The sequence below is a fragment of the Eschrichtius robustus genome, chromosome 1 (genome assembly GCF_028021215.1).
Source record: "Eschrichtius robustus isolate mEscRob2 chromosome 1, mEscRob2.pri, whole genome shotgun sequence".
Lineage (NCBI taxonomy): Eukaryota > Metazoa > Chordata > Mammalia > Artiodactyla > Eschrichtiidae > Eschrichtius > Eschrichtius robustus.
In genome coordinates, this window is record NC_090824.1 from 59773534 (window position 1) to 59793343 (window position 19810).

Consider the following 19810-nt stretch of genomic DNA (forward strand, 5'->3'; position numbering starts at 1 on the left):
GATACTTGAAGGATAAAAGGCCTGACAAACTACAACATAGATGCAAAAAATGATTTTGTTTTGGTGATGACCCTGGATGATTGTTTTTTCTTTGGCTTTTAAACATTTTCTAACTCTTCTTATAGGACGACGTTTTACTTTTCTATTTAAAATATTATACAGAGGGGAAAGTTATCCAGCCAGGACCAAGAAGCATTCTTTCTTGAAATGTCCAAGCCTATTGCATATCAGTCCAAAATAATGCTCCGTTCAATATCTTGAATGTCGGCTTATCCCTTTAACTATCCCTTCAGATGCTGTCCTGATGTTATCAGGGGCTGGGAGTCAGTCTGCCTGATAGAACCTGAAGCTGGGCTCAGAGCCAGTCCATATACTTGTTGACCCTTAAACAATGTCCGTGGCAGGGGCGGGGGGCAGTTAAGGGTGTCAACCTTCCATGCAGTTGAAAATCTATGTATAACCTATAGTCAGCACTCCTTATCCGCAGTTCCTCCATATTCAAGGTTCCTCCATATCCGAGGTTCTGCATCTGCAAATTGCAACCAGCCGTGGATTGTGTAATACCATAGTATTTACTATTGAAAAAAATCTGGATATAAGTGGACCTGCACAGTTCAAACCCATGTTGTTTAAGGGTCAACTGTATATGATTTGGTCTGCTGGTGAAAAACATTTAATGATGATAATGTTATAAATGCTACTTATGATTTTCAAATTTTATTTTATTTTTTGAAAGATTTATTATTTATTTATTTAATTTATTTATTTTTGGCTGCGTCAGGTCTTAGTTGAAGCACGCGGGACCTTCACTGAGGCGTGCAGGATCTTTCGTTGCAGCATGCAGGCTTCTCTCTAGTTGTGGCGTGTGCGTTTTCTCTTCTCTAGTTGTGGTGTGCAGGCTCCAGGGCGCATGGGCTCTGTAGTTTGAGGCACACGGGCTCTCTAGTTGAGGCACACGAGCTCAGTAGTTGCGGCGCACGGGCTTATTTGCCCCACAGCATGTGGGATCCTAGTTTCCTGACCAGGGATTGAACTGGCGTCCCCTGCATTGCAAGGCAGATTCTTTACCACTGGACCACCAGGGAAGTCCCTGATTTTCAAATTTTACATCAACTGTGGGCCAAGTACAGAAGGTAGGTTATGCTTGTAAATCAACTATACTTCAGTTTTAAAAAAATAAAAATAAAAAAAAGAAGACAGGGGCTTCCCTGGTGGCGCAGTGGTTGAGAGTCTGCCTGCCAATGCAGGGGACACGGGTTCGAGCCCTGGTCTGGGAGGATCCCACATGCTGCGGAGCAACTGGGCCCGTGAGCCACAACTACTGAGCCTGCGTGTCTGGAGCCTGTGCTCCGCAACAAGGGGGGCCGCAGTGGTGAGAGGCTCACGCACCACGATGAAGAGTGGCCCCTGCTCGCCGCGGCTGGAGAAGGCCCTCGCACAGAAACGAAGACCCAACACAGCCAAAAATAAATAAATTAAAAAAAAAAAAAAGAAGACAGGTTATGCTTGTAGGCATAATATAATTATTAGCAACCTTGAAAATATAAATGTATAGCTAAGAGAAAATAGGATTTTGGCCAGGGTAGGGGAAGAAGGGAAGTGGAATAAAGAGAAGGGATACTAATAGAGGTTTAAATATATTAAAAATTACAAAGGCAACAATAGAAAACTTTAATTTGGATAAACATCAAACATGAAGAGGAAAGGAAAATGGGGATGGGAATAATACAAGTGCATTAAGTCCCAATTTTTCATCTCAAGGAATCAATATACTAACTGATAAATTTAATAAATTAAGTTGATAAATCAGAGATTAGAGGTATAAGATTATCTTCTAAAATTCTAAAATCATCAGAATTAAAAAGGGAAATAAGAATTAAAAGAGAAACTGACTAGGATGTATAAATGGGGATAAAGAGTAAATGGAGAAAACTTGCTATTCATCCTAAAATACCATTATTTGATTTATTCCCATTTGTTTATATTACTTTTATAAATATATTTTAAAACTAATTATGTTCCTTTATTCTGGGATCCGAAAGTATTTTAGACCAGTCAGCCCATATCAAGTCTTCTTGCCTTCCACCATGCTCTCATCCAATGCTCTCCTTGCCTCCTCTACGATTCTGCTTCTCTCTCTACTAATGTTTGTTTGCCTTCTCCTCTCTCCTTCTCTTCTGTCTTAAGCCAAGACAAGTCTCCCCTATCCCAGGGCAAACAAAAAAATTTTACTTGATTGGAGCATTCCACATCACTCCTCTTCCGTTGTTCTTCTTTCTTTCCCTTTCCAACTTGAAAAAATAGTCTATTTCCCCCTGAAATCTGGCTTTTAACACCAAATGTAACGATGCTTTTATAATCCTCATTCTACTTATTATTTTATCCAGGCATTTCACACAGATCCTTTCTTTTTCGCCTTTTTTCTAAGCCTAGTTAGCCTATATTCTATACATAAATAGTATAATATTTATTACCTATACTTAATTGCCTTTCCTTTCATAATCATACTAATGTGCAAGATGACTAATAATAGAACACAAACCTGAGTTAGAGAGACATTCTAAAGATACTGAGTCCAAAGCTCAAAATGACACACTGCCTCAATACAGTTACCTTATAGTAAATCTCAACATTCCCCACTAAAAACAGTAAATATCTTACAAATGAAGAGAAAAACAAGAAAAAAGAAAACCTGCATACGAAATCAGTGAATGAACTAAGAAGATCCAAATTCTGAAATTTGTCATTAGACAATATCCTGGTTTTCTTTAAAATATAGTTAACTTTGACTTTTAAGTGTATTAATTTGTTGCTTTGGGTCATTCATGTCTATTTGCAAGAAAGAGGACACATTTTTGGTTAAGATAACTGAATGGGAAAGACCCATATAAAGCATTAGTTTTAAGCCTCAAAGCTATCGGCAGAAGTAAAGAAACTAACTAATGGAGCCATATTTATAAAAAAAACTAGCTGATTTTATTATTATCAATGCCAAACAAGTCTTTAAATCAATTAATATTTATTGAATTAAGCATAAAGTTACTTTCACATTTGTCTACAACCAGAGTAAACACAGTTCTTGGAATAAAGACACAGCCTTTGGAGTTCAAATTATCCCCAACTGCAAGATTACATATATAAAACTCTCATTATTGTTTATGTGATAGTGGATGGGTTAAATTAAAATAATTATACTATCTAGAATAAAATAAGATGGAAATAATTTACTCATAAGATTCATATTTAAATCATCTTTATTTACAAAATACTATCCTGAGAATTATAATTCCATTAAGCTTCAATTTGAGCAAAAATATAATCACTTAAGTAACAGCAGTTACTTAAACTGAAAATGAGAGAGAAGTCAAAATTACTTTTGAGGAAAGACCAACAATATTGTCAAGTTTCTTGCTGTGGTTCTGGATGTTCAGTAGTAGGCTCATTTGAGGGCGGAATCAGCCCTGATGGGAACTCACTTCTACTTTCAGGATGCGGGGGTGGAGGGAAAAATCCAGCTCTTGGGGGAAGATAATGAGGAAAGACTCTTGGTGGACAGATATTTCTCACTGTTCAAAGAGATTGGTAAAAGACATTTTTTAACTTTCAGCACCTGTACTGCAGCCCCAGTAAATCATTAGCTTAGAACTGCTAGTACCTATCTTTATTTTCAAAAGTTGACACCAGAATAATTACCTGATCTAACAAATGAATTTTTACAACATTGAGCAACACATATTCTCTTCAACTACACGCGATTAAAGGGAATATCATTAATTTAGGTGCAACTTTTTTGTCCTATGAAAATCTAACATCTTAACACTTTTTGAAAAGAACAATTATTTCAAAATCTAGTAAAACTTACTCTAAAAAAAGCTTTCATGTAATATAATTTTCACCAGACTTAAAACTCAGATCAGTAATTCCCAAGTCTAATTTGATACTATCCTAAAATATTTCCAGTTATATCAAAAACTGTCTTTAAATTTCCCAATTAAAATTCATTTTAATTCACCTTAAACTTTAAAAATAGAGGTGGAATGAGGGAAGGAATGACTATATTAGGCAAATGATAGGCTTTTTCCTAGTGTTTGGTAACCCTGTATTTATTCTGCTGAAACCTATAGTTCTAAATGGCAATGCATAGACATAAAAGCAATAATTATTCCATTTTTTGTATGTGAGGCTATGAGGAATTTCGATAAATTCAACAATTAGTCCAAACATGATAAACACATTTTAGGTTTTAAACAAATAAGACTGCATGGGAGCTACTTATGAAAAAAAGATTTTAAAAAATACTTTAGCCAGTCATTTTAATGCAAAAATATAAATTGAAATTACTTTTACTAATTGACAGAGTACCCAATTTCTATCAAATAAGATACAATTTTAGTCTTAACATAAGACTGCTGCAAAGAGCCAATGATTTTCTTGATACTGAATCATAGAAATAATTCCATATTATTAAGATAAATCAAGTTGAAGCCTCATTACTGATGAGGCCTCATTACTGATGGCTGGCTATCTTCCCAATCTGGAAAAGTAATGGCACACACACAGAAGCTGAGAAAAATTTTCCTCCACTGTATTACTACATGAACAGAAAGTAAAATTAATATTTCTGATCTACTCTATAAGATATATATTAACCTTAAAAAAAAAGCATACCTGGAAATGGAGGAGGTGCTGGGCCAGGGAAATCCCTTGGTGGAAAATAATCGCGGGAAGCTCCGTACATGCTTCCTGGAGGAGGTGGAGGAAAAGGAGGACCCCTTCTAATGAAAGGACCCCTTGTACCCATTGGAAACAATGGGCCTCTGATTGGAGGGTGAGGTGGAGGAACCAAGCCAGGGCCAGGTGCTTCATTTTCAATGGGATGAGATGAATCAGGCACGTTTAAATTCTACAGCAAATTGACAAATGGCAGTCATTAAACAACAGCAAAATCTGCAATAGTTTTCCTGAAAAGCTTAGGCTTAGAAGAAAGCATCTAGGCACCTAGGCAGAAAGCAGTCTATGATATCCTAAAAGGCTCCAGAGAAAGATTCGGTTTTCTACATCAGATGAATTTTAGCTATCGTGAATATTTTATTAACTCAACAGAAAACAGCTTTAACCAACAAATAATCTGGCTAAAGATAAAACATAAGAATAGTCGAAGAGTACCAAAATATACATTTCTTTTATCAAGCATATACTGAGAAAAAGAAAAGATGCTTATGTTAATATTTCCAAGGTGACCAAAAACCAAGACTGTAAGCACGGTAAACAAAAAACATACTTTAAAACATTCAAATAAAAAATCCAAGGGGGAAAATTCAAGTTCTTGTTTAACTATATAAACTAAATCAAACCTCAAGTCTGTACCTTGTACTTTATCACCATAGGGTACAATGCAGAAAGGAAATAGCTATAGTGTTAAGTACGAAGTATATTTGTGGAAAAGGAAAAAGCAGCTTTTAATCAAAAACTAGATGGCTAGCTAAATTTCTATTCTAGTAAACCAAGAGATTAGAAAGATCCTGAATACATGGATTAAAATTCCACTTTCAATACTTACACCAAGATCGTCTTTGCTATCATTTCTACTGGATTCCATTTCTGAAGACGCTGGCCCATCTAGACATAAAAGTTAAACCGTGAAAAATACATGATTTATCGCTCCATTCTTAGATCAAGAGATCACAGAGGACACTGACAACCAGCTTGACACCAGCATCCTGTATTAGGGCCACAAGAACAGCTTGAGGTCCCTGAAAATTTTGGCAGACTCACGAGTTCTGCAAAGGTGTGTGACTGTGGTTTCCCTATCTTGTGCCTAGGCAATCCTGAAAGCAGCATCATTACGGAAGCTTCCAGGAGGTAGCATCCCTCTCCCTCCCTCCTTCCTTCATATTTCTCCTGCCTTCCTTCTTTCCTTTCTTCCTTCATTTTTCTCCTGCCTTCCTTCTTTCCTTTCTTCCTTCATTTTTCTCCTGCCCTCCTTCTTTCCTTTCTTCCTTCATTTTTCTCCTGCCTTACTTCTTTCCTTTCCTTCCTTCCTCCCTTCTTCCCTCTCATCTTTCCTTCCTTACTCCTCCATCATGTAACACAGACTAACAATTGGATTAGCCACTGTTTCTAAATAAATGTTTCTGGACTTTATCATCAAGAACTGCTCAGGATCTAAGAACATAAATTCAAACAAGCCTCTCTCCGACCACGACTACCTATCCTCTCCCAGCCTTCTCATTTAGCTACTCCCGCTACACCTGTCCTTGGATTTCACTGAAGCCTCCAGCCCTCTGATCTAACTCTCAGTTTCCTCCTTTCTGCATTTCCTTCCCTAATTAACAGACTTCAAACTCCATCACTAACAGCCCGTCACTAGTGTCCTTATCCTATTGGCCATGTTTCACATGTGCTTGACAACATTCAGCCCTGAATTAATTCAACTCTCTGCTTCCACTCTGCCTATACCTGAGCCACTTAGCACTTCTGGGGGTAAACTACACCACAGAGCCGTGTAGACTGTCTCCACTCCAGGCTGAGAGACCTCCAGCCACATTTCCAGCTGCCTATTGCCTAGCCTTCCTTCTGCATCTTCTAAGCCAGTTTTCCCTTCAATCCGAAACCTCCATTCTCCTCAAACCTACTATACCAGTCACTTAGAAACTCCCTTAACTTTTTGTAGCCAAACATATAAATGTATCAGCCACTATATTCCTATGATCTTACTTCTTATTATCATGGGAAAGGATTCTTCTAGACAATCTAAGACCCTGATTCTGTACTCAGAGTCCCCCTCCTCCAGCTTCCACAGGGATCTTCCTCTCTCTGTTGCCTCCCTCCACCCTTTCTGCTAGACCCATCCTATCAGCAGGTCTCTCCCAACTACTATTTTAAAATAAGACAGAAAAAGAGAATCACCCCCTTACAGCTAGCTCTCCCCTTCACAGTGAAAAACTGTTCTATATACATTATTCAGAATTCCTCCCATTTTGTCCTCACTGTAGTGCAATCTATGTGCAACATCCACTGCTCCAATGAAGTTACTTCCCCCAAGATAGAAAAGTCTCTTTTTTTGCTAAATTAAAATAGAACTTTTAGTCCTCATTTAATTTTATTTCTCACCATTGTCGACTACTCCCTCTCTCTTTAAATCCTCTCAGCCTTCAACTGCTGGGATGGTACCTTCTCTGTCTCTCCTTTCCAGCTGCTCCTCCTCCATCTCCTCGGTGGGCTCCACTACTCCTCAGCGGCGGTCTCCTCAGAGTTCCACCCTCAGCCCTACTCTCTTCTCATTCTTGCCTTGAGAAATCTCATCCACTCCTACAGCTATAATTTGATGTATATCACTACAGACTTCCAGACGTATAATTCAGATCTAGATATTTCCCCCAGGACTTCAGCGCTTGAAATGCCTACTTGAATAGTCATGCAGGTGTATCACAGGTGCAGCTAAGTCTGTAAGTTCAAAATGTAACATAATCTTTCCTGTCAAATGTTCTGCTGCTCCTTGTTCCTTGTCTCAGAACAAGGAATGGTCCAAGTGCCATAGCCAAGAACCTGAGCATCAGCCAAGACTCCTCCTCCTCCCTCACTGCCACATGCCTTCAATCTTAAGTCCTCCCAGTTCTATTTTTTCTGTGCCTGTTCACATCTATCTGCTCTGCTAAGTCACCACCATCAACCCTGCAGACTTGTCACAGTCCCCTAAAAAGTTACCCTCCTTCCAATCTTTAACCGCACCCTCCAATCAATTCCCCATAATGTAACCAGAGCAATTTCTCTAAAATGTAGATCTGATCTGATTATTTCTCTGTTTAAAACCCTTTAATGTGTTCCTGTTATCCTGCAAATAAGGCCAATATTTCTGAACAGGTTTGTAGGTCCTTGAAAACTTTATGCACTGCTTACCTCTTCACTACTTGTTTCAATATTCCCTGAAGTGCACCTTCCACTCCATGTTGCAGCCATAATTTAAGAGGCACTCTTAATTCTAAGTCTTTAAAGATGCTATTCTCTCCTCCCAAAACATTATCAACATCATTTTGGCCCAGCTAATTTCTCCTTTAATTCTCAGCTTATATGTCACTTCCTCCAAAAAGATTTTCTTGACAATCCCACATTCAAAATACCACCACCTAAGGCTTCCCTGGTGGCGCAGTGGTTGAGAATCCGCCTGCCAATGCAGGGGACACAGGTTCGATCCCTGGTCTGGGAAGATCCCACATGCCGCGGAGCAACTAAGCCCGTGCGCCACAACTACTGAGCCTGTGCTCTAGAGCCCGTGAGCCACAACTACTGAGCCCACATGCCACAACTACTGAAGCCCACACTCCTAGAGCCCGTGCTCTGCAACGAGAAGCCACCGCAATGAGAAGCCCACGCACTGCAACGAAAAGTAGCCCCCGCTCGCCGCAACTAGAGAAAAGCCCGCACGCAGCAGCGAAGACCCAACACAGCCAAAAAATAAATTAAATAAATAAATTTATAAAAAAACAACCCAAAAAAACCCAAAAATACCACCACCTCTCATCTGGGTTAGTGGCTAGTGGCCCGTATGCTCCCATAACATTTTGCACTCATTACTTTTGTCACTATATAGTGCAACTGCCTACAGACCTTACTAGACCTCAAGGTATAAGGAATGCTGACCTATTCACCACAGAAATACAGCAGATACCACACAGTGCCTATCATACAGTAAGCATTCTATAGATATTTAGTGCATCAATGGCAGGGTTGATGCACTAAACTGATCCACTACCCTCCCATTTCAGTATAGGGATCAAGACAATGGCTCTGGAGTCAGACAGACATGGGATCAAATCCTGGCTCTAATACCTCCTACCTGAGACCGTGAGCACCTTTTAGAGCTTTGGTTTCTTCATCTGTAAAATCAGGATAATAGCATCTACTTTATAGGTTCATTGTGAAGATTAAATGAGACAATTCATTTCATTCAATAAACATTTACTGAGCACTAGTGCTAAGTTAATGTATCAAGCTATCTCTCACCACTCTCCTTCATGTAAATACCATAAACTGATAAACCAATAATAATATATTACATATATAGAAATTTTTCTATTTACAAAATACTTCCACACACATTAACTCATTTAACCCTCATAAGATCTTGTATCAGGGGATTAATAGCTCAGTTTTACAGCCATTCTCCATCAATAACTCATGCTCTTTTGTTTTTGCGTATACTGTTCACTATTACTAGCACAGACCCTTACCTCTTAACTAATTTTTCAAATTCCCTCAAAAGCAGCTCAAATGCCACCTCCTTCATGGAGTTTTCCTTTATCCTTCAACTATATGGGAGCTCTCCCTTTCTGTGAACGTAACATATTCTCTCATGGGACTTACTATTCTGACCAGTATTAGTTAAGCATATATATTTGTCCTTCTCTCCTATTTAATTATTAGCTTCTTACAGCTAAAAACTATACTGTAATTATATTATCTACCATGTCATGCAGGGTACCTTCCAAACAGAAAGCACTTTAAAATTATTTGCTAAATTGGATACTGTTCTATCACAAAAAAAAAATGGACATGTGAAAAATTTTAAATAGCATTAGTTTAGAAACAGATGTTCAATCATACATGTACTTTCATTCCATTAAGCTTGAATTAATGGGTGAAAATAATTTCAAAAGCCAAACAGTTAGAAATAATTAACTTAATTATAATAACAGAAAAACAGGTCACAGGTCTGCTTTTTTGCTTTATTATTCAGAGAAGAATGAGTTTCCAAAATAATACATGTTTCAACTGGATAGCCCCCCTCCCCTAAAATATATACCTTTTCCTGAAGAAACCTTTAACTCATAAATTTTAACTTTCTACTTACTTTTAATCTTTTTATTTCCTTAATGTTATATACGTCTAATAGATACACTGGATATATATATTTCCCAACTTCAATGGGTTGCTGTGAAGTGGTTTAAGAAAAAGAGCCCATGACAAACAGTTGATTGCTCAGTAAAATTTAAATCTACCTAAGCATGAAAGGTTTAAACAAGGTAATTGATTAACCCATCAACAGAGTATGCACTCAAATTATTCTTCTGGTAGACTGTAACATATCCATTCACACCAGCCTAATTTCCCTAATTACTAAACAGGATATATGTCAGTGGACTGGAAAAACTAGAAATTAATCACAGAACACAGTAAAATTTACCATCTTGGGTTCATATAGTAAACTGATTACAATGGTGCCCAAACCAACCACCAACATATGTGCAGACGCCATGGATGTGTACAAAATAACAAGAAACATAAAACCAGGAAGTTCTCAGGAAAGAGACTGTGGCCTTAAGAGCTAAGCAGAGATCACAATTATATTAGTCCTTTATGCAGCTTCCAGTTCTTTAGTATGCCACCATTATTAAAAAACACATACACACAAGTATTTCTTACCTGTTTTATCCAAAGACGGCATATTAAAACTTCTGAGTTCTGCTGGTCCAGAAAGTCTACCAGAATTAGAATAAAATCTGTCTTGCCTTTGTGGAGGAAGAACTGGATCAGGATACGGTTGGCCTAGAAAACACGTTTTTAAAATATCTTCATTAAGATAAAAATAAATCGAGTTTCCTTAAGTTTAATATAATGGATGTAGATATTTTTCTTGCTTTCTAAAAGACTGACACAGGGACTTCCCTGGTGGTGTAACGGTTAAGAATCTGCCTGCCAATGCCTGGGACACGGGTTTGAGCCCTGGTCCGGGAAGATCCCACATGCCGCGGAGCAACTAAGCCCGTGAGCCACAACTACTGAGCCCACGTGCCACAACTACTGAAGCCTGCACGCCTAGAGCCCGTGCTGCGCAACAAGAGAAGCCACAGCAATGAGAAGGCCACGCACCGCAACAAAGGGTAGCCCCCACTCGCTGCAACTAGAGAAAGCCAGTGCGCAGCAACAAGGACCCAACGCAGCCAAAAATAAATAAATAAATAAATAAAATAAAAGACTGACATATATTCTTGGTAGATAACAGTAGACAATTTTAGGAAAATTACACACTTTACTAAAGGCAATAACTTTGCTTTTGTAGTAAACACAAGTATAATGCTACCCTGGAGTTTGATAGTTTCCATTACTATGTGTAAATTAGAATATATGAATAGAATTTAGTTACATATATTAACTTTCAATTTTAATAACAGTGGAAGGAAGCAGATACATCAATATATCAAAAAAGGCTTTGAGGAGCTAGCTACTAGCAAAGAAAGAAAAAGCAGAATATGCTGTAAACATAGCAAGAAATTTAGCAGAACTGACAATGATAAAAGAAATGGTCACCAAAGCAGAAAGAGTATCATTGAGGTCATCAAGTAATCAAATTTTCAGTAACTTCAACATTTTGGAATTTAGCATCCCTCCAAAACCAAAGGGAAAGATCTCTGACTCAAAAGAGGAATGGAAGGTTCACAATACTCAGATTAAGGATATCTGGAGAGACACAAATTTAGGCACAGACTCTGACTGAGGTGCTTCTACAGCCAGCCTCCTTTGTCATTTATGATGACAAAATGGTAATAATTCATGGGTCTTTGTGGAACTCATCATTCTTGAAAAAATATAGGTAGTCTATCTCATCTCTGATAGGTGATGGTAGACTTCGATAGATTAAGTAGGCATTTGCCAATCTCCAAAAATATGGCGAAGGACAAAGGGGATAAACTGTGTGACTCTCCCCCATCCTAACAGATACAGACAAATGGCCTCAAACTACCTTCCATGACTGTCTCAGGCTGTGGTTCATAATGTGAACTCCATACAATGTTGGATATGTCACTTGTCATCTGACTCAGCCACATGGGACCTTACTGACACATCTTTCTCACACAAAGGCAAGGATACCACCTGGCAACAACTAGAGTCAATGAAGAGAATTATATTTAATGAGCTCTCAAGGGTCAAGGGATGTGACTTACAAGAGGAAGATCCGGATAGTCTTGAAGGCTCATTTCCTCCCCCTTTCAGAGCTGTCTCAATTGTCTGAATGAATTAGCCCAGTGGAAGAAAAGGCCAATACCAACCACCGCGATCTAAACTGAGTTTTCCCTTTCTACTTTAAACATGGGATTAATTAAATGGCAGAGCTGGGCAAGGGGATAAGGATAAGATGGGGAAACCTGAAAACTTCCCAACTTTTTCTCAATCAGCTCTCAAGATACCATATCATTATTTTGCTTCTAAAATACATCTCCACAATATCAATAACCTCAGAAATACAAAATTTTGCTACAAGTATTCTATTTTATCAATCATATGTCCACATTGCCCTCCTCTGGGATAATTAAATCTACCAGCTCCTATTATGTGCCAGGCATTAGTGATACAAAGTTGGTTTTGATACAGTCTGTGCCCTTATGGTGACAGAAACAAATAAAAACAAATAAATTAATGCCTTAAATAAAAGGGCATACAAATAATATGAGAGATGGCCTATCTAATTCTGATTGGAGGAGTCAGAAATGATATCACAGAGCAGGTAAAGCTTGCCCTGAAAGAAAAATAAGGAAGGATGAACAAGTAAACAATGGTATTCTGGTCAAATTCAAATACACATATACATGTATATGTACATGTACATACACACACACACACACACACACACACACAAATGTAATAAGATAAAACTATGTAGAAAGCATATGACCAAAGACTAAAATACAAATAAGGACATGAATGGTTCCCTTCTTTGCCTTCTTACCTTTGTTTCCTACCACCCTTCTAAGAAAAGAGATGATTGAAAAGAAATAATGGGAGAAGGAAAAGAATCAGGGAAAAAATGAATAAAAGAGTGGGAAGGAATGTACAGTGCATTGTGAAGCAATTTCATAAACTAAAAATTAGAATAACATTCAAGATGTCTAGCTTAAACAAAAGTGTTATTCATCTCTTTTCATTCCAAAACAAATCTTGAATTGCAATAGTTCCTTGGGTAACTATTTAATAATTTGGGGGTCTATCACATAACAAGAACATCAGCACGGTTGAGAAGAGAATTATAAAGATGGATAAAGGGTTTGAATTTTTTTTTAAATTCAATACTGTTTGCTAATCAAGTACAATAAGCATCTTCACATAGAATGTGAAGAAATAGTTTAATCTAATGATTAAGGAATTTAAAAGAAATGGAAAGCAAAATTTCCAGGAAGTAGCTGATAAAAGCATTGATATTGGTAGGTTATGGCTCTGGAATAAAGAGACCGATGGTATAGAGAAAATGTCTAAGAAACAGACCTATGCAAATATGGACATTTAAGATAAAAGTGATATTTCAAATTGATAAACCAACATACAGTATTAAAACAACTGTCTATCCGATGGGGAAAAAAATAACTCTCCAACTAAACATTAAAACAAAAATAAAATCCAGACTAGAGGCTTAAAAATCAAAACAAAATTTTAAATTTTTAGAAGAAAACAGAGAATATTTTTTTTATCTAAAGATAAGTCTTAAAGAAAACAAAAATTCCATAAAAATAAATTAACTTACCTATAACAAAATTTGAAAACTTTTGTTTCTTGATGTATAACAATAACATACATAATAATAAACTAAGAAAATATTTGCAAAATATAAAAGATTAGTATCCAAAGGATACTAAGAATTCCTATTAAGCAAGAGGGAAATGGATCAGGCAATTTACAGGAGGAAATACAAATGATCAATAAACATGAAAAGGGGCTCAAGCTTACTAATAATAAAAGAACTACAAAAAATAAAGAAAGAAAAATGAGAAAACTTTTAACTCATGTGGCTGGAAATATTCAAAAAAGTTTTACATCAGGTATTGAAGAAATAGCTACTCTCAAATTCTTCACACATAACTACTCTTGAGGACAAAGGGCAACATCTATTAAAACCGAAACTACGCATATCTCACTTCCCAGCAATTTCATTAACTGGACTCTTCTCTAAAGAACACATGTGTAAAAAAAAAGTGTTAATTGCAGCAATGTTAGTAATGGTGAAACACTGGAAACACCCTAAATGTTCATCAGAGGAGACTGGATAAATATATTGTGTTATATTCATATATTTATTTATACAGCAATTAAAATAATAAACTTTATATTAAAATGGAAAGAATTCAAGAATATATGCTGATAAAAACTTGATAAAATAGAAAAATACTTTTAAAGAAATCATACATAGACTGTAAGTTTACACACATTAAACTCATGAGTGGTTGCCTCTGGGAAAGAAGGAACATAATGACCTTCGGAAAGGAAACAGAATAGACTTCAACTGATATAGTGTGCTATTTATTTTTATGTTTTATGTACCCATTCTCTCCCTCCCTCTCTCTCTCACACACACACACACAGCTACACATATATATATATGAAACAAATATTAATATGTAAATTCTGGGAGGTGATATACAGTATTTTGCTATATTATCTATGTTTTTCTTTCTTAATCTGTAAAATGGGAATAACACTCTTAAAATTCTTAGAATGATTAATATAAAGCACTTAACATAACATCTGGCACAAAGTAAGCACCCCAAAGTAGCTGTAATGATAAATTAAATTTTTTATGATTATAAACTATATTAAAAAATAGTATTTAGTCTCTTTCAAATCTAGGACCATAAGCTTCAAGTAGATATTCAACATTGCCCTGTAATCATACCACATTTCACTGACATTTAATCAGCTTCACTCTCTTAAATGGCTACTGTGTACCTTTTTCTCCCTCCAAATCTCTGACAATCCCCTCCTCTCCTATCCCAAGTTAATTATCTTGCATATCAAGAAACTTGATGCAGGAACTTCCCTGGTGGCACAGTGGTTAAGAATCCGCCTGCCAATGCAGGGGACACGGGTTCAATCCCTGGACCAGGAAGATACCACATGCCGCAGAGCAACTAAGCCCGTACGCCACAACTACTGTGCTCACGTGTCACAACTACTGAAGCCTATGCGGCTAGAGCCTGTGCTCCGCAACAAGAGAAGCCACCGCAATGAGAAACCCGCGCACCACAACGAACAGTAGCCCCCGCTGGCCACAACTAGAGAAAGCCCGCACACAACAATGAAGACCCAATGCAGCCAAAAATTAATTAATTAATTTATTTATTTTAAAAAAAGTACAAGGAGGGGAAGTGACATAATTCACCTTTAATGCATATCTCTCTACATTAAGTAGCACAAGATCTGCTGAGAATTAAGATTCTCATTCTTCTCTATTACTTCTCTATTCCTAGAAAAGGAGGCTGTGAGGCTAGATAGAGGAACAGAAGGACACTGAAGTCAGAGCACTGAAAGATCAAGAGGGGCACTGAGAGGTCAAGAATACCAAAGAGTGAAAAAGTGATAAAAACTGAAACTTTGTTTCATTAAAGTGTCTGTGGTTTTCTTACTTTTTTTTTTAACTTAAAATTCTAACAATATTTACATGAACTTAGACACAATTACTATCTTTCTTGTTAGAGTCATTAATGTATTACTCTGATTAATACCTGCACTACAAATTATTTGTAGATATAATTCTCAAGAATCAGTTAAAAGACTAAAAGCCAAGAATCCTGCAGATTCATACCCTGACAGTCAAAAAGCTATCATTTAAATTCTAGCATTACTTTTCTTATTGGAATTATTTGTTACTAGTACTGTTGAAACATAGTTACTAATTACAGTTTATAAAAAGCATAAGAGGGCTTCCCTGGTGGTGCAGTGGTTGAGAATCTGCCTGCCCGTGCAGGGGACACGGGTTCGAGCCCTGGTCTGGGAAGATCCCACATGCCGCAGAGCAACTAGGCCCGTGAGCCACAACTACTGAGCCTGCACGTCTGGAGCCTGTGCTCCGCAACAAGAGAGGCCACGATAGTGAGAGGCCCGCTCACCGCGATGAAGAGTGGCCCCCACTTGCCGCAACTAGAGAAAGCCCTCGCACAGAAACGAAGACCCAACACAGCCAAAAAAAAAAAAAAAAGTAGTCAGGGAAGCATGCAGTCCCACAAGCTGTTGGCTTCTTTAAAAAAAAAAAAAAAAGCATAAGAATATTTTAATATGCATGCCTCTTAAAATGTATTAGTAACTACTAAATATGGGAGTTAAGAGATCGTATTTTAAGACTTTCTAAAAACTTGCTTAAATTATTACTCTTCAAGATTGCTTACTATGCACAGCTTTGTAAATAAGAGCAAGTACAAAGAAAACAAGGCAATTACTTAAGTAGAACTAAACAGAAAAATCATATATTCCTTTCTTCCAAAAGGTAATATTAAAATCAAAGAAATTATGTTACCCAAATATATTTTTTAAAAGATAGTTATATAATAAGTGAAAACACATTATAAAAGTATAATCCCTCTGGGTAGACTGCATTCATGACCTCAATTCTTTACCCCTCCTTGTATCCTTGTTCTTAAGAGGTAGAATATATATCCTGCCCAATGGTTCCAAATTCTGTCACGTGACTTGCTTTGCCAATCAAATGTTAGCTATTGTGATTCAAAGAGAGGCTTTAAAAAGCACTTTCATGTGTTTGCTTTTCTACTCCTGAACTTCAACAGGATGAGAACCTCACAGAATAAAGTTCCATTTCTTACAGAATGAAACACTGAGCAAGGCAAGTCACACTGATTAAATTTTTGTTGCAGTTCAATATTTATTAAGAATTTATAATGGGCTTGTTATTTCCAGAACATTTTCCTGTTAAAATTCTAATTCTGATTACTTATGATATGTGAATATTAACAACTTATTTATATTATTCATCACGAACTTTTTTTCTGCGATAATTGTAAAGATTTCTATCTAAATTCGTAAGATGAATAAAAATAATCGGAAAACTGTCCCTTAATCTGAATGCTGGTTTATAGGTGTGCTCAAATTGTGAAATAATCATCAGGTTATATGCTTAAAAACACCTGCACTTTATTATATGTGTATTGTATCCAGATAAGAAGGGGTTTTTTTAACTTTTGATTTTCAAATAAAGATTCCCAGAGAGCTGCAAAAATAATACAGAAAGTTCTTGCATACCCTTTACCCAGTTTCCCCAAATGTATACATCTTTCACAACTACAGTGCAATATAATAACCAGGAAACTAACATTGGTCCTATGACTAACGTGTATAGTTCTTGCCATTTTATCCCATGTGTAGATTTGTGAAACCACCACCACACTCAAGATACAGAACTATTCCATTACCAAAAAGATCTCTCCATGCTACCCTTTAGTCACATCTACTCTCCTCCCCCTTCCATCTGTAACTCATGGCATCCACTAATCTGTTTTCTAGTTCTATGATTTTGTCATTTCAAGGATGTTATATACATGAAATCATATAATATGTGACCTTCTGAGATTTTTTTTTTAGTCAACATAATGCCCTTGAGATCTATTCAAATTATTGCATGTATCAATAGTTCATTTCTAGTTTGATTCCACCATGGTCAGAGAACACACTATATGATTTCAATTCTTTTAAATTTGTTAAGGTTTGTTTCATGGCACAGGATATGATCAATCTTGGGAAATGTTCCCTTGGGGCTTGAAAAGCATGTCTATTCTGATGATGATTTATGTGATTCATAGTATTTTTGAGGATTTTTTTGGTGGTTGCTCTAGGTATTAACATAACAGTGATAAACAGTGATAAACTGCTTACTGGTGTCAACATTTACCAATTTGATTAAACTGTAGCTTGACCTAGAACAGGAAGTCTCCCAATAAGAAGTTTTTAAGAACTGAAAAAGGTGTGTTCATCAATTAGGTTTAGAAAAGAATGCTGTAAATAGTCTTTGGTTTTACTAACATTGTATATTACAATACGTTATTTGGTCTACCAACTAGATTGAATGTTATCTAACAAATCTCAGCATTAACCATTAATACCTAACTAAATTTTCTATTACTCAGATAAACAGATTACACAGATCACTCAGTTCATCTCTCTCACTGTATATAAGGACTGAGGTCCAAAGAGATAAAACAAGTTTCAAAACACATAAAAAGATTAAAAAGAGTGAAGATTAGAAACCAAATTTCTTAATTTCCAGTCCAAATACTTTTTCACCTGAACCATTCTTGCTCTACAACATGCACTCTAAGTTATAAACACATAAAAGAATGTTAAATGAACATATACATTACACTACAGAATTTTGGAAGAAAAGATGATTAAAACCTATATTAGTCTATTAAAAGATTGATTTGCAGCTAAAAATAGTGAAAATAAAATGTTGATTACTTGAAGAAACTAGATCTATACTGTTAACAAAACCTTTAAGTAATAAAAATACCTGAAATATAATATACAGGAAAAAGACAAGTTAGAGTATATCTTTTTTGACTATATAAGGGAAGAACATTCCCCCCACCCCAAAGTATTTAACAGTGCAAAAACAAATGATTCCTTGGAATTACAGAATCATTTAAAATTATTTCTGCTTACTCATCTTAAGAAAAAATTTTTTAATTTCGGCCAGGTACTAACATGTTAAGGGAATATATGAATTTTACAAAGTACGCTTAATAGGACTAAATTACAGAAAATCTGAAACTACGGAATCCACATCCTTCAGAAATTTAGTTATTCTCGTTGTCATTATTTTTTAACACAAGTGTTTTAAACTAAAATATTTTAAAATTTAAGAAAAATCTTAAAGACACAATTATTACTGGAAAGCAGGACTCTTCATGAGTCCTGATAATTCAACATAATATAAAATGTAGGTAGGGGGAGATTACTTTAGATTATTGCCATCTCTTGTTTTATGCAAGTCCACATTTTAGAGCTGAGAAAACAGTGACAGGTAAAATGAAAAACTCAAGATTATACAAAAAATTAACATCAGTGTTAACGATAAAAACCTAGGTCTCCTCCTTCCTTATTCAGTGTTCTAATTTACCAATTAGCTAAGTGTAATACAAAATAAAAGAATCAACCCAGAAACCTGTTCAGTGACTGTTTAGATGAAATAGGGATGTACTTAGGGCAAACACAGAATATTTTTATAATTTTACTCTAGGTGAAAACAGGGCTAATAGCTAAATACATTTATCAGCATTGCTCCAATTCAAGTAGAATCTTAGGAGCCATTTAACCCCACTCATTCGTAAAGTATAGGACAGTCTCTAAAATTCCTTTGCTCCTTCTGTAGAGTTATCCTTTTTCATTAAGATTAGCACTGGCACAGGTGCCCCTGTGTTAAACCAAATGGATCAGTTACATTATTTGGAAATGCTCTGTGTCGAATGGATATATATCTCTTCTATGAAGACGTTAATTCAGAAGCTCACGATTTTGAATTTTCAGTTAGACTTTGAAAATAATGGATACCAGGTTCCACTTCTAGCATGGCAGATTCAGGAGCTCACGATTTTGAATTTTCAGTTAGACTTTGAAAATAATGGATATCAGGTTCCATTTCTAGCATGGCAGAGTAAGCTCATAACAGACTGACCCTCCTGCATATAATAAGTCCAGACAATTTACAAAAAATAACTACCTGAAGTGTAGTTACTACAGAAAACAGTATCAAAGTTCCTCAAAAAATTAAAAATAGAACTACCATATGATCCAGGAATTCCACTTCTGGGTATTTATCCCCAAAAAAACCAAAAACACTAACTTGAAAAGATATCTGCATCCCCATATTCACTGCAGCATTATTTACAATAGCCAAGACATGGAAACAACCTAAGAATTCATCGATGGATGAATGGATAAAGAAAATGTATATACACATACAAACAATGGAATATTATTCAGCCATAAAAAAGAAGGAAATCCTGCCATATGTGAAAACATGAATGGACCTCAAGGGCAT

At 36.3% G+C, this 19810-nt stretch overlaps 1 protein-coding gene across 5 annotated transcripts in view; it reads right to left on the reverse strand.

The window, feature by feature from the left end:
• Positions 1–3236: 3236 nt before the first annotated feature.
• Positions 3237–19810, reverse strand: part of MIA2 (MIA SH3 domain ER export factor 2) — a 105001-nt gene continuing 88427 nt past the window's right edge. For all 5 annotated transcript variants that reach the window (XM_068545878.1, XM_068545869.1, XM_068545887.1 and 2 more), the window contains 4 exons: positions 10423–10545; positions 5561–5619; positions 4669–4903; positions 3237–3566 (listed from right to left, as the gene is read on the reverse strand). In XM_068545878.1, coding sequence (XP_068401979.1) covers positions 3400–3566; positions 4669–4903; positions 5561–5619; positions 10423–10545 — 584 coding nt within the window. In that variant the 3' untranslated portion in view covers positions 3237–3399. The remainder of the gene's footprint in view (positions 3567–4668; positions 4904–5560; positions 5620–10422; positions 10546–19810) is intronic.